At 35.9% G+C, this 11,563-nt stretch overlaps 1 protein-coding gene across 1 annotated transcript; it reads left to right on the top strand.

The window, feature by feature from the left end:
• The first annotated feature begins 5,708 nt into the window (after positions 1–5,708).
• LOC6651402 (prosaposin) lies at positions 5,709–11,337 on the top strand. Its single transcript, XM_002073482.4, has 8 exons — positions 5,709–5,878; positions 6,036–6,108; positions 8,155–8,437; positions 8,506–9,744; positions 9,814–10,369; positions 10,439–10,902; positions 10,965–11,106; positions 11,200–11,337. The coding sequence occupies exons 1-8, from the start codon at positions 5,833–5,835 to the stop codon at positions 11,202–11,204; spliced, it is 2,808 nt and encodes a 935-aa protein (XP_002073518.1). The 5' UTR covers positions 5,709–5,832; the 3' UTR covers positions 11,205–11,337.
• Positions 11,338–11,563: the final 226 nt, after the last annotated feature.

Below are 11,563 nucleotides of genomic sequence, written 5' to 3'. Positions count from 1 at the left end.
GTTTGATGTTTGACTCTGTGTGTGTGAGTTTTAGCCGGCTAAGCGTGTGTTTGTGTCAAATAGTAGTAGAAAATCTACTACCAATTTGCAATTTTGTCAGTCATTTTCTTTGCACTTAAGATGACTTGATGCTTTTCTTTATACAATTCGTTATTTATGAGACCTACAAAGTATCTGTGCTGCATATATACATATAGATGCATTTGAGAGCTGCCTTCATAAAGTTTCAATTATTAAGTTTTTATATTTTTTGGTTTCTATGCCCTTGCTAAACAACAAGGCATATTAAAGTTGGCCAGAAGTAAGCACATACTAAAAAGAACTAAAGATATTTTGTACTTAACTTTGGAAATACTTTGAAAATACCTTTATATCTTATTTTGAAAAATTTAATAGTTTTGGTTAAACTTTACTATATATTTGCTTTTAAAATCACTTGTAAGTTGTAAGCAAACTCAAGATATTAAAAAAATTTAAAGTCATTGGAAATTAGTTGTCAAATTTTGGTTTTTAACTCATTTTTATAACATCCAAATAATCATCGATTAAACCAAGTTAGAAGTCATAGAATATTAAGTACATTTAAAAGATATTACACTATTTTCACTTCAATTAAATATAGTTATTGCGCAAATATTTTGGAAATTAATTTTCTGTTAAACGATAATCAGTGAATAGTTCTTTATAATTTTTTTTTTTGAACAGTCGAACATCAACAGAAATGGAATAAGTACTTAAAATAATTATTTCCAAATCAAACTCTAACTTTAACTTAATTACATGTCAAATTAATAATATCTTAAATGTTTATTGTTATACCTGAGATTACAAATCTAGGACTCAATCGACGATTGAAACAAGTCATTTAAGGTGAAAAAGCTTTATTAAACATTTATAAAGGGTAATCTCTGGCTACCCTTCAAGTCCGCTACTGTGTTCCAAGTAATCAACTAAACAATCGTTTAACAACTATGATTGTTTAATTGTTTAATAACCCAACTGAGTTTAGTGTAGAATTAGTGAACAGAAACTTTGTCATAGGTATTTGCATTAATCGATCATCTAGTTTGATTTGCATGATCATTTGCCCTTGTTACTGAAAATTCTTTATCCAAAAATATACTGTTAACTTTTGTGTGGGCTGTGAGTTGTCTATCCAATGCCACAATCATGTATGACAGTTTGCAGATTTACAGTTGCAGATTTGGTTTTTCATTTCATGGCCTTTTGTATGCAATTAGCAAGTGAGCTTAAGATGAATTCGCTAAAATTCTATAAACAATAATTATAATAATAATAATAATAGAAACAATTTGCCAGGTCATAAACCGACTGTATTTTAGGTACACATTTCATTATATGAGTGCAATTAAAACAACATTTGAAACGCATCGTCATGTCCGCCAGTACTCTTAGGGTACTCTTAGGAAATGGGAGCATTTAATTCAAGTGGTCAGAATTTCATAAGACACTTTGTTGCCAACTTTGTTGCTTTTGTCATTTTGATTGTTAGGGACCATAAAATTCTGAATTAATTTGCAAGTGACAAACAATTTTTAATTAGAACCAACTCATGGATAACTTTAAGTAATTTGCACTCATGTGCTAAACAGGCTGTGTGGACCAAGGTCATGATGTTTCCTTTTCAGCTTCCTGCCCTACATCACAAGTGCATAGATATATCTATGTATATGTGGGTATATTACTGGTTTCGCTTCAAATAGAACTTCAACTTCGTATCAAAATTTTCGATCTCTTGAATCTTTTGGTCCAAGTGAAACCAGAACAACTTGTTTTTTCAATGTTCTTAGTTAATCAAATTATATTCATTATTTATTTTTTGGGGGGGGTTTTGGGTTTCGTTTTTGTGTGTGAGCAGAACCAGTTCTTAATTCTCCAAGAACATGTGCCAACCTTTAGCAAACAAAAACCTTGGGACATGGCCACAAAATGTTGGAATTATTGTAAAAGATGATTCCAGACTAGCCCGCGGGTTCAACAGAACCTGTGACATAAGACATATAAAAACAGATACCCCAAATTTGCATCACATAAATACTTTTTTTATTGTGGTTATATGTGTGTGTATGTGTGAGTTTTTTGTTAATAGATTAAAATAAATTATAAAACCGGACTTAACTTTCCAAAGAGATTCCAATGCTCCGAGCGAGAATGTATCTAAAATACAAAAGAAACCTTGATAAAGGTTGAAGTACTCTTAACCTCTCTCTTACCCCCTCGCTCACTCAGAATGGCAAATTATATATCTTAAATGCAAACTAGATCAGTATACTTTCAATTGGATATATATCTCAATGTTACCTTCACTTTTTTTTCGTATATTTTCTGTAAATTTTCAGTTATATACAGATACATAAATGAATATATTTAGCTGTACCATCAGTATTTGATTGTATCAACGTAATCATTTCCATCACGTCGACCAAAAAGAAGTAGAACCACATTGTTAGGCTTCAATAACAATGCCGTTGTCTAGGTCTAGGAAGTAACTCAACTGACCACAGACAGACAGACAGACAGCAAGACAGACTTGTTCTTTAATTATAGAAGAATTAACAGCTTCTCTAGGTAAAAGCGGATTGCCAAGAAATTGCCAAGTCATGCACTTAAATTTTCATTTACCATTTTATCATCTGTTTAGTTAATTTTTTGCGTAGTATGTACTTCGAAATGGGATCAAATCTTTAATGTAAACTGGCGGACAACGCGAACTAAAGTTGAACTTTAGACGTCTAGTTATGTATTTATTTGATCTTCGTTTATGTTAAATTATGTCTACGTGTGGACAGGTTTTGAGCAGAACACTCACACAATGACATAGATTTTCAAGTTCAAGAACATTAAAATCTTTAAGCAGATTCATTCATGGAAATATACAAGAGTTAGCCCTAAGAAGACAAATAAAAATATCAAGAGGAAATTCAAGTTAATTTTTACAGTTTTTATAACCTACAGAAGAATCGAATGTACTCGAGTATGATTGAGTATGAGATTCGTGACTAACACTTAAAACAAAAATACTTCCAATCAATCTCAACTTATTGCCATGAACATCAGCAAAAGATTTTGGAATATTCATTTAGAAATTGAATGCATTAAGTCACAGAACAAATATTCAAGGATGCATTTATCCTTACAAAAATCTAATAAATCTCAAATACTTTTGCAGTCTTCAAACGATTGAAGTCAGAATGAAAACTGAAAATAAACAAGGCAATCTTTAGAGGCGAGGCTCAAGCACTTGTGACCTCTTCGATTGACCCCATGTTTAACATTATTTTTATAGCCGTTAATCGGTGTTCAATTCTCTAAATACAAACCAGTTAGTAGATCTTACTAACTTGCTAGTGTGCTGGCTCATTGGGTCAAAGCCATAAATGAATAAGGTTTCTTTCAGTAGGTCGCCTTTGTTTAACGTTGACTTCTAGTTTGGACTTCTTTCTTGTACTTGAACTTGATCTTGATGCAAAATCTTGCCATAAAGATTGGACTACGTGCGGAAGAAGATTTTTGCAGGGTAATAAATGTTTTTGTTTCTACGTTTTGTTGTTGTTTTTGTATGTTAACTGTTTTTGGTTTTCTTTGTTATTGTTGTTGTTTGTATTGGTGCGATGCTGTGTTCCGTTCGTTTATTATCATTAGCAACAATTTGACTCACAAATTATAGACACAGAGCAAAACGTGGATATTTGTGACTAGTTGCTGTGTTGTTGTTGTTGTTCGGAGTTGATTTCTGAATTGATTAACTCGACTTTTTGGTTGAAACTCTCGATAAGGTCAAGTTCATTTCCGCATTAGCTGGGGGACTAAGATTATCACACACACGATGGCTAACGTTTATTTTGCCAGCTAGCCTGGTGTGGCAGTGTTTCTATTTTTTTTTTTAGTTTGTTGCAGTGTTTATGTCCAAGGAAGTTGCACAAGAGAGAGGTCAGTTTATCTACCTTATGTATACAAAACAATTTTATTCATTAAATGAACTTTATGTGACGCACTTTTCTTTCTGTTTTTGGTTTTCCTTCTTTTTTTTTGTTGGTAATTACCTTGGCAATTAGAGTTACGATCTCTCCGTTAGGTCACGCAATTCCCTTCTCCTCACCGCCCACCCCTTCTATGGGCTCTGCTTACTAGTCGTGTGAACCTAATTTATGCCAAGAGAAGTAGAGAGCGAGAGAGAGAGAGAGAGAGAAATTACATTATTTTGACATTGATTGTCTAAGGCTAAATGGCTATTGCCAAGTTCTTAAGATCTGCCCCACCAATTATCACTCAGACGTCAGACTTCATTGTCAATGGTCAAGTGCATTTTTAATTTGCTTGCTTAAACAAGTATATGCAATTAAATCGATGCCAAAGAACCCAAATATTGAATACAAGCGTTTAGCCACCAGGGCCAACCGCCTCCGGTTTCAAGTTTCCTTCTAAAATGTTTGGTTTTGACACAGATTATGGCCATATTGGTTAGATCGGTGGCTGCATTTGGCATTTTGGTTGCAGCCACTGGCTGACCTCGACTTTCAATAGACGACTCTCGGCTCGAATCCGCTTCAATTGAAGCGACTAGTCAAGAATGCCTTTTGCCTCAACGAATTCTCAATTCAATTTGATTTTTTTGCGATACTTCGCATCAGACGAAGCATTAAAAACTTTTGCTCAGTTTCAACCACTTAATTTATGTTAATGCATTTTCTCAAAACGATGAAAGATGAGAACTTTTATTTATCTCTGTGGGTATTTTGTGTATCTGGTTCTCATAGATACAAAAGTATCTATGCGCTGACATCAATCAATTTTAGCTGTAGGCATTAATTACAATAGAATTTTTTGTAATATATTTTTTTTTCTATTTTTTAATATGCTTACAAGCTAGAATTGAGATGTGGCCTAGCCAGGTGGTGTAGGCAGGGGAAGGGGTATGCAGAGGAAGGTATGTATTCAAGCATTTGGCCACTTGCTTTAGTGTTTGGCTAAACATTTATGGGAGTTTCATAGGCAAGCAAAAGTTCAAGAACACCTACTGATGGTTATTGTCATAGTTTGTTGCAATAAGCAGAAGAAAAATAAGAAAAAAATTACAAATTTAAACAATTACTTGGCATGAGTTGTAATTAAATGTTGAAAATCGATTAAAATTACATTTTGCTTTTTGCATTTTAAAACGATATTTTAAAAACGAAAGTCAAAAAATAACATTAAATTAAAAATGTTTGTCATTGGAAAATGTATTCAAAAGTTATCTATAAATTTTGATTGTTAACATCATAATTGTATAGCACTGATCGAGAAATATTACAAACTTAAATTGTAAAGTAAAACTGGCCAATAAAAATTATTTTTATTATTGATTTAATTTTTCAGTCATATTAGTAGTCATCAGTAGCAAAGTAATTAGTAAATTTTAACTTAGATTTAAGATCAGAAACCATCTTACAGTCTTTTATTTGAAAAACAAATACAAATGTTATTATATTTATTAATTTGAAATGTCCCGCCAAGGTTAGTCACAATTTATATTAGGTACGGCAACCTTGCTATCATAGTGTGACCAGGGGGCAATTTTCGATATTATTGATTTATCGATAGTGTCATTGATAGTTTCTAGTGGCGCCCTCTTTATATTAGTGTGACCAGCATTTTTAGCATTTTCAGGCGTTCTATTGTTATTGTTGTTGTTTTTTTCAAGAGAACGGGAAAAAAATTGTTGCAGTCGCAGTTGAAAAGTCCAAGAAAAAAGTGCTTTGAGCAGAAACATTAAACATCAATTAATACCATTTAACAATTTGTATTAGTGTTAATTTAAACAGCATCACAATGATTAGAGCTGGCCTGTTGGCCATTTTGGCATTAAGCGTTTGTGGTATGTTAATTACTGCGTATTTTATGTTGTTTTTTTCATTTATTTCTAGCTCTCTCTCCTTCTGACTTTATTAACAAATTAATCATCTGATTTTTCTTGGCTTTTTTTTTATTGTTTCTTCCTTTATTTTGTTTGTGCATTGTGCAATGTGTTTTAGGCATTATCAGTGCAACGCCCCTCGGTAGCCAGAAATGCACCTGGGGACCTTCATACTGGTGTGACAATCTGAGGTGAGTCTTGAGAAAAAGATTGGAAACAAATTGTGGAAAATTGCTTTGTCATCGACTGAGTAAATGTTCTCGAACTGTTTATCGTCTCTTTACTTCCTCTCCCGCCTGCCTACGAATGCAAGTGGGTGGGCAGAGTAGAAGAAGAAAAAAAAACAATGGCCGCTACGCAAATGTTCAGACATTTCCCCCTTCCTTTAAGTGTTCATTGTTCTCTGCTTTGGAAGAAGACTTCTCCACCATTTGCCAATAAGTCGACTGACTGAGAGGTGGTGATAAGAATCCAACTATAATCAGACCGAAGAGCAAAGCACCCAACAGTTATTGATAACCTTTGTTATGACCAACCACTTCCAGTTGCTCTAATTCCTCATCTATTTCTGTTATTCGCATTGACATTTCCAATGCAAAATTTAATAATTCAACAACTAAATTCATGAGGTGACACTAGTTGATAGCAGTGACTAAGACCCCCTTGGCAGATGGCCAGGAAAAGGAAATCTAATTAGGCATTCCGAAAGATACAGAGAATCCCCATCATCTCTGACTCATTTAAGTCTCACTTAAGGCGTTAGTCATAGCCTTATCATTGTCTAAACCTACATATGAAAGTCCAAAAGTATTGGACTCATAACAAGCTTAGATATCGGCATACCACCGCACCAGATCAGCTTACTTTGATATCCGATTAGTTTTCGGATTGAATTTCCCATTGCAATTTCAATGAAACAACAAAAAAAACCTTTGTTAACCGCGCATTTGTCCCATATCAACTTATCGCAGACATAGAGGCTTTTGTGTTTATTGATTGATTTATTTTTATACTCTTAGAGTGCCGGGAAACGCAAAAAATTTCTTGTACATTAACTCTTTCTTTGTTTGGCAAAATGAAAAATAATAATAAAAAAAAAGACGTCGCCATTTTAGCTTGCAATTTAAAAAAACAAAAATTTAGTGTATATAAAAAATATATGTTTACTTATAAACAAGTACTGTGAAGACTCATTATAGCGAACAACAAACTGTATTTGAAAAGCATTTGAAAACTTTGCTTGAAAGTGGCATTGGTAGGGAATAATCCTCGTCTATTTATAGAATGCAAGTAAACAAAGGAAAACGTATTTATTTATTGTAGCAACTGTAATACTGGCGATTAAAAGAATTCTACTAATAAGCTATTTACATTTACTATTAATTAAAAGTACATATTTCCTAGTTAAGAGAAGATCTATTAAATAGTAATCTATTTCAATTTTAAATGCAGCATTAAAAACAAAATTTAAGTTTTTAAAAAAGATTTTAATACTTTTGCTTGTAAATGTAAACTACATGTAAAGATTTAAATTTTTCTTTTATTTGTCGATAGACAGAATATTAAATTATTTAAAGAAATTATATTTCTAATCAATTGATTTCAATATTTTTCTGTTCAGCTTATCGAATGACCACTAGATACTACAACAACCACGTACGCACAACAACCATTTAGACATATATATGTGTGTGCGTGTGTGTGTATATACTATACATGTAAATATATAGCAACTCTTATCGCTTTGCTGGGTTTTCTACTCTCATTTTACCTTTATTTTGCGAGCATTTTGTGTTGTTAATAAATAAAATCAACACTTGACTATGCCGAATCCCCCTGCCAGCTTTTCCTCACAGCTCGTTGATAATCTGATATTTTGAGTCATATTCGGTGGTAATGCTCTGCGGAATGAAAGACTATATGTACATATACCAAATTAAAGTTTTGTATTCCCTGCAGTAGAGCAGCGGGTGCATTCATCTGTCACATGGAACAGCATATTGTTGGTTGGTTCTCTCCTCTTTAGTCTCTAGTGGACTCTGATCTTTGCTGACTCGACGTCGACGACTTTTGACGAACGATTATGAATGCGGGTCATTTGATCCGTTTGAATTAAAAGATTTTTTGCATGGTTAGCGATTTAATTTATCGTGCGGGTTCAACAGATTTGAAAACAAAAACAATTTATTGTGGCGGATGAGGGCTAATCGTAATGAATTCTTTATTTCCGCCCCCAGCAATTCAAAGGAATGTCGAGCAACACGTCACTGTGTCCAGACTGTGTGGGTGAATCGTGAGGTTCCAGTCGATACGGGCTCGATTTGTCAGATATGCAAGGATATGGTGACACAGGCTCGTGACCAATTGCGCAGCAATGAGACCGAGGAGGAGATTAAGGAAGTCTTTGAGGGATCATGCAAATTGATTCCCATCAAGCCTGTCCAGAAGGAATGCATAATTGTGGCTGATAATTTCATTCCCGAGCTGGTCGAAGCTTTGTCGTCGGAAATGAATCCCGATGTAAGTGAAATACTCAAAGTTACATTTTACTTATGCTAATTTGCGGATTCTTCTCTTCATTTTAACAGCAAGTGTGCTCTGTGGCCGGTCTCTGTAATAGCGCCAAGATCGATGAGCTGATGAAAAAGAGCTACCAATCGGTTTTGGATGGCACCCTGACAGATGACGACGATGTGGAAGAGGTGACAAGTGTACAACTTAAGCCCAATCTATTATCCTGCGGCAATTGCAATTTGTTGTCGAGCATGATCCATCATAAATTTGAAACGACCAATCGGGATGATATGGTTGAGCAATTGCTCCATGTTTGCGGTAGTCTGTCCAGTTTCTCGGATGCCTGTGCCAACATTGTGTTGACCTACTTCAATGATATCTATGATCATGTCAAGGAGCACCTGAGCAACAAGGCCGTGTGCCATTTGTCGGGAGTGTGTGCGGCCAAATATCATCAGCATGAAGACGATGAGCCGGAGCCCGAACCTCTGGTGGCTTTAGATGCTGGCGATGATATTCCCTGTGAGCTGTGCGAACAGTTGGTCAAACATCTTCGTGATGTCCTTGTCGCTAATACCACAGAGACGGAATTCAAGCAAGTCTTGGAAGGATTCTGCAAGCAATCTCGCGGTTTCAAGAATGAATGCATCAGCATTGTGGATGAGTACTATCATGTGATCTACAGCTCATTGGTGAACAATTTGGATGCCAATGGAGCATGCTTCCTTATCGGCATCTGCCCCAAGAATCAGAAAATCTTCAATGATGCTGCTCCCATCATGCCATTGCTGCCAGTTGTGGAACCCGCCCATGTTCAGGTGACCATCAAGAAGCTTGGAGCCAATGAACCCAAATTTACTCAGGATCAGATTCTGAACATGCAATTGCCGATTGACCATCTGATGGGTGCCGCCAATCCCAGTCAGCTTGTGGAGGGTGGTGAACTCTGCACCATCTGTGAGTACTTGCTGCACTTTATTCAAGAATCGCTGGCCACCCCGGCCACAGATGACCAGATCAAACACACTGTGGAGAACGTTTGCGGCAAGCTGCCACAAGGTGTTGCTGGGCAATGTCGCAACTTCGTTGAGATGTATGGCGATGCTGTGATTGCTTTGCTTATCCAAGGCCTAAATCCACGCAGCGTTTGCCCAATGATGCAAATGTGTCCACGCAACATTGAAAAGGCAGAGGATATCGAGGTGTTCCACCCGGCTCCGTTGCCAAGCGATCAACAGGATCAACCCACATGCCCATTGTGTCTTTTTGCCGTCGAGCAGGCCCAGATTAAAATTCGTGACAACAAGTCCAAGGTATGAAATGGAATTAGCATTGATTTTGTCCTTTGCGAAGCGAATTAATATGAAATTTCTCTTTAAAAGGAAAACATCAAGAAGGTTCTCGATGGACTGTGCAGTCATCTGCCCACGAAACTGAAAAGCGAATGCGTTGATTTCATTGACACCTATACAAACGAGCTTATCGATATGCTGATTACGGATTTCAAGCCTCAGGAAATATGCGTGCAACTGAAACTTTGCCCCAAATCCAAGAACAGGTTAAGTGACTTTGGTATTAGCCTCGAGGAGGAAGACAAATCAAGCAGCGAGGAGATCTCCTTCAATGAAATTGGCTCCAGTGACGAATTCCCCATTGAGGTTTCGTTCAAAAAAGATGTTAGTGGAGCACCCAATTGCCTGCTCTGCAAGGAGTTGATCAAGGAGCTGGAGAAGAAATTGGGCCCTAAACCCAACAAGGCAGATATCGAGAAGGAACTAAGTCAAGTTTGTGATAAATTAAAGAAAGCGGCGTCCCATCAATGTCACAAAATCGTTGATAAATATGGTGATAAGATTGCTGATCTCTTGATTGCAGCAGAAGACCCTAAATATATTTGCCTCGAACTCGGTTTCTGTCTGCTTAACGACGAAGAAGATCGTAAGCATTAATTTTGTAAAATTACCATAATAACCAGCTAATTGTCATATTCCTCTTTGCATTATTCAGTTGAAGTCGATGAAGCTTTGAAATACGACGTGATTGCCCTGCCCCACGAGACCTCAACGATCAAGGATACACCCAGCTGTGTGCTCTGTGAATTTGTAATGACCAAAGTGGAATCCGAATTGAAGAACAAATCCGACCAAGAGGAGATAAAGAGTGTCTTGCTTCAAATCTGCGATCATCTGCCCAACACAGTCCGCAAACAATGTGATAGCTTTGTCAATGGCTATGCAGCGGCCGTCATTGATCTGCTCAGCAAAGTGCCACCCAAGGAAGTCTGTCAGAAATTAATGCTCTGCATGAATCAAGCTGTTACCGATGAGGTGATCGAGTGTGGCGTTTGCCATGGAGCCTCACAAGCCTTGTTGTCTCACATCCGCTCACAAAAAGACAAAAATGTTGAGCTGACCACTTTGGATATGACTGAGGTGGCTTGCGGTGATTTGCCAGCCAAATACTATAGCATTGTAAGTAATTTATGCTTGAAGAAGAGATAAATAATTCAAATAATTAACTCTCATTTTTATAGTGCTCCGAAATGATCTCGATCTATGGCATCAGCATCAAACATTTGGCCGACAAACCTTACATGGATCAGTCCCATGTGTGCTCTGAGATTGGAAAGTGTTTCGACAATGAGAAGTCTTCGCTTGCCTTTGCCAGAATTACAGGTTTGTTAATTAATTATAATTTAAATAGGCATTATTAATTCATAATTTTACGAAAAACCTTTTTGTTAACAAATATTCTTTATCTATTTACAGCTTAAGGATTTGAACGATTTCTGTGTGTGAGTGTGATTCGCGGAAACCGCGTTGTGATGTGTCGGGAAGAAGATCCAGGCTTTATATATATACATAACTAACTATAAATATATCTGTTTATACGACAATTACTTACAATTTCTGCAGTTTACCATTTTTTTTGATTAATTTTCTCCCCTATAAACAATTTTTTTAAAATGAAAAGGAATTTCGTGGTAATAATTAAGATGATTTCTCATAGCAAAAACTAAACAAACACCAAAAAAAAAAGTCACACGAAATAGGATGAAATTAAATCTAAGCTGGCATCTAATAGAAAACCACAAAAATTAGCAAAATTATCTCAATTTTCCATCAATGTATG

The sequence above is a fragment of the Drosophila willistoni genome, chromosome 3R (assembly GCF_018902025.1).
Source record: "Drosophila willistoni isolate 14030-0811.24 chromosome 3R, UCI_dwil_1.1, whole genome shotgun sequence".
NCBI classification, from domain to species: domain Eukaryota; kingdom Metazoa; phylum Arthropoda; class Insecta; order Diptera; family Drosophilidae; genus Drosophila; species Drosophila willistoni.
Note: the sequence above shows the minus strand (reverse complement) of the source record. Positions and strands in the feature narration are given on the sequence as shown.

What these genes read in the sequence shown, in the direction of transcription:
- LOC6651402 (XM_002073482.4), top strand. Translation starts at nt 5,833, where the DNA reads ATGATTAGAGCTGGCCTGTTGGCCATTTTGGCATTAAGCGTTTGTG. An exon ending in TTCGTGACAACAAGTCCAAG is followed by an intron (nt 9,745 to 9,813) that starts GTATGAAATGGA and finishes TCTCTTTAAAAG; the next exon opens with GAAAACATCAAGAAGGTTCT. An exon ending in GCTTAACGACGAAGAAGATC is followed by an intron (nt 10,370 to 10,438) that starts GTAAGCATTAAT and finishes TGCATTATTCAG; the next exon opens with TTGAAGTCGATGAAGCTTTG.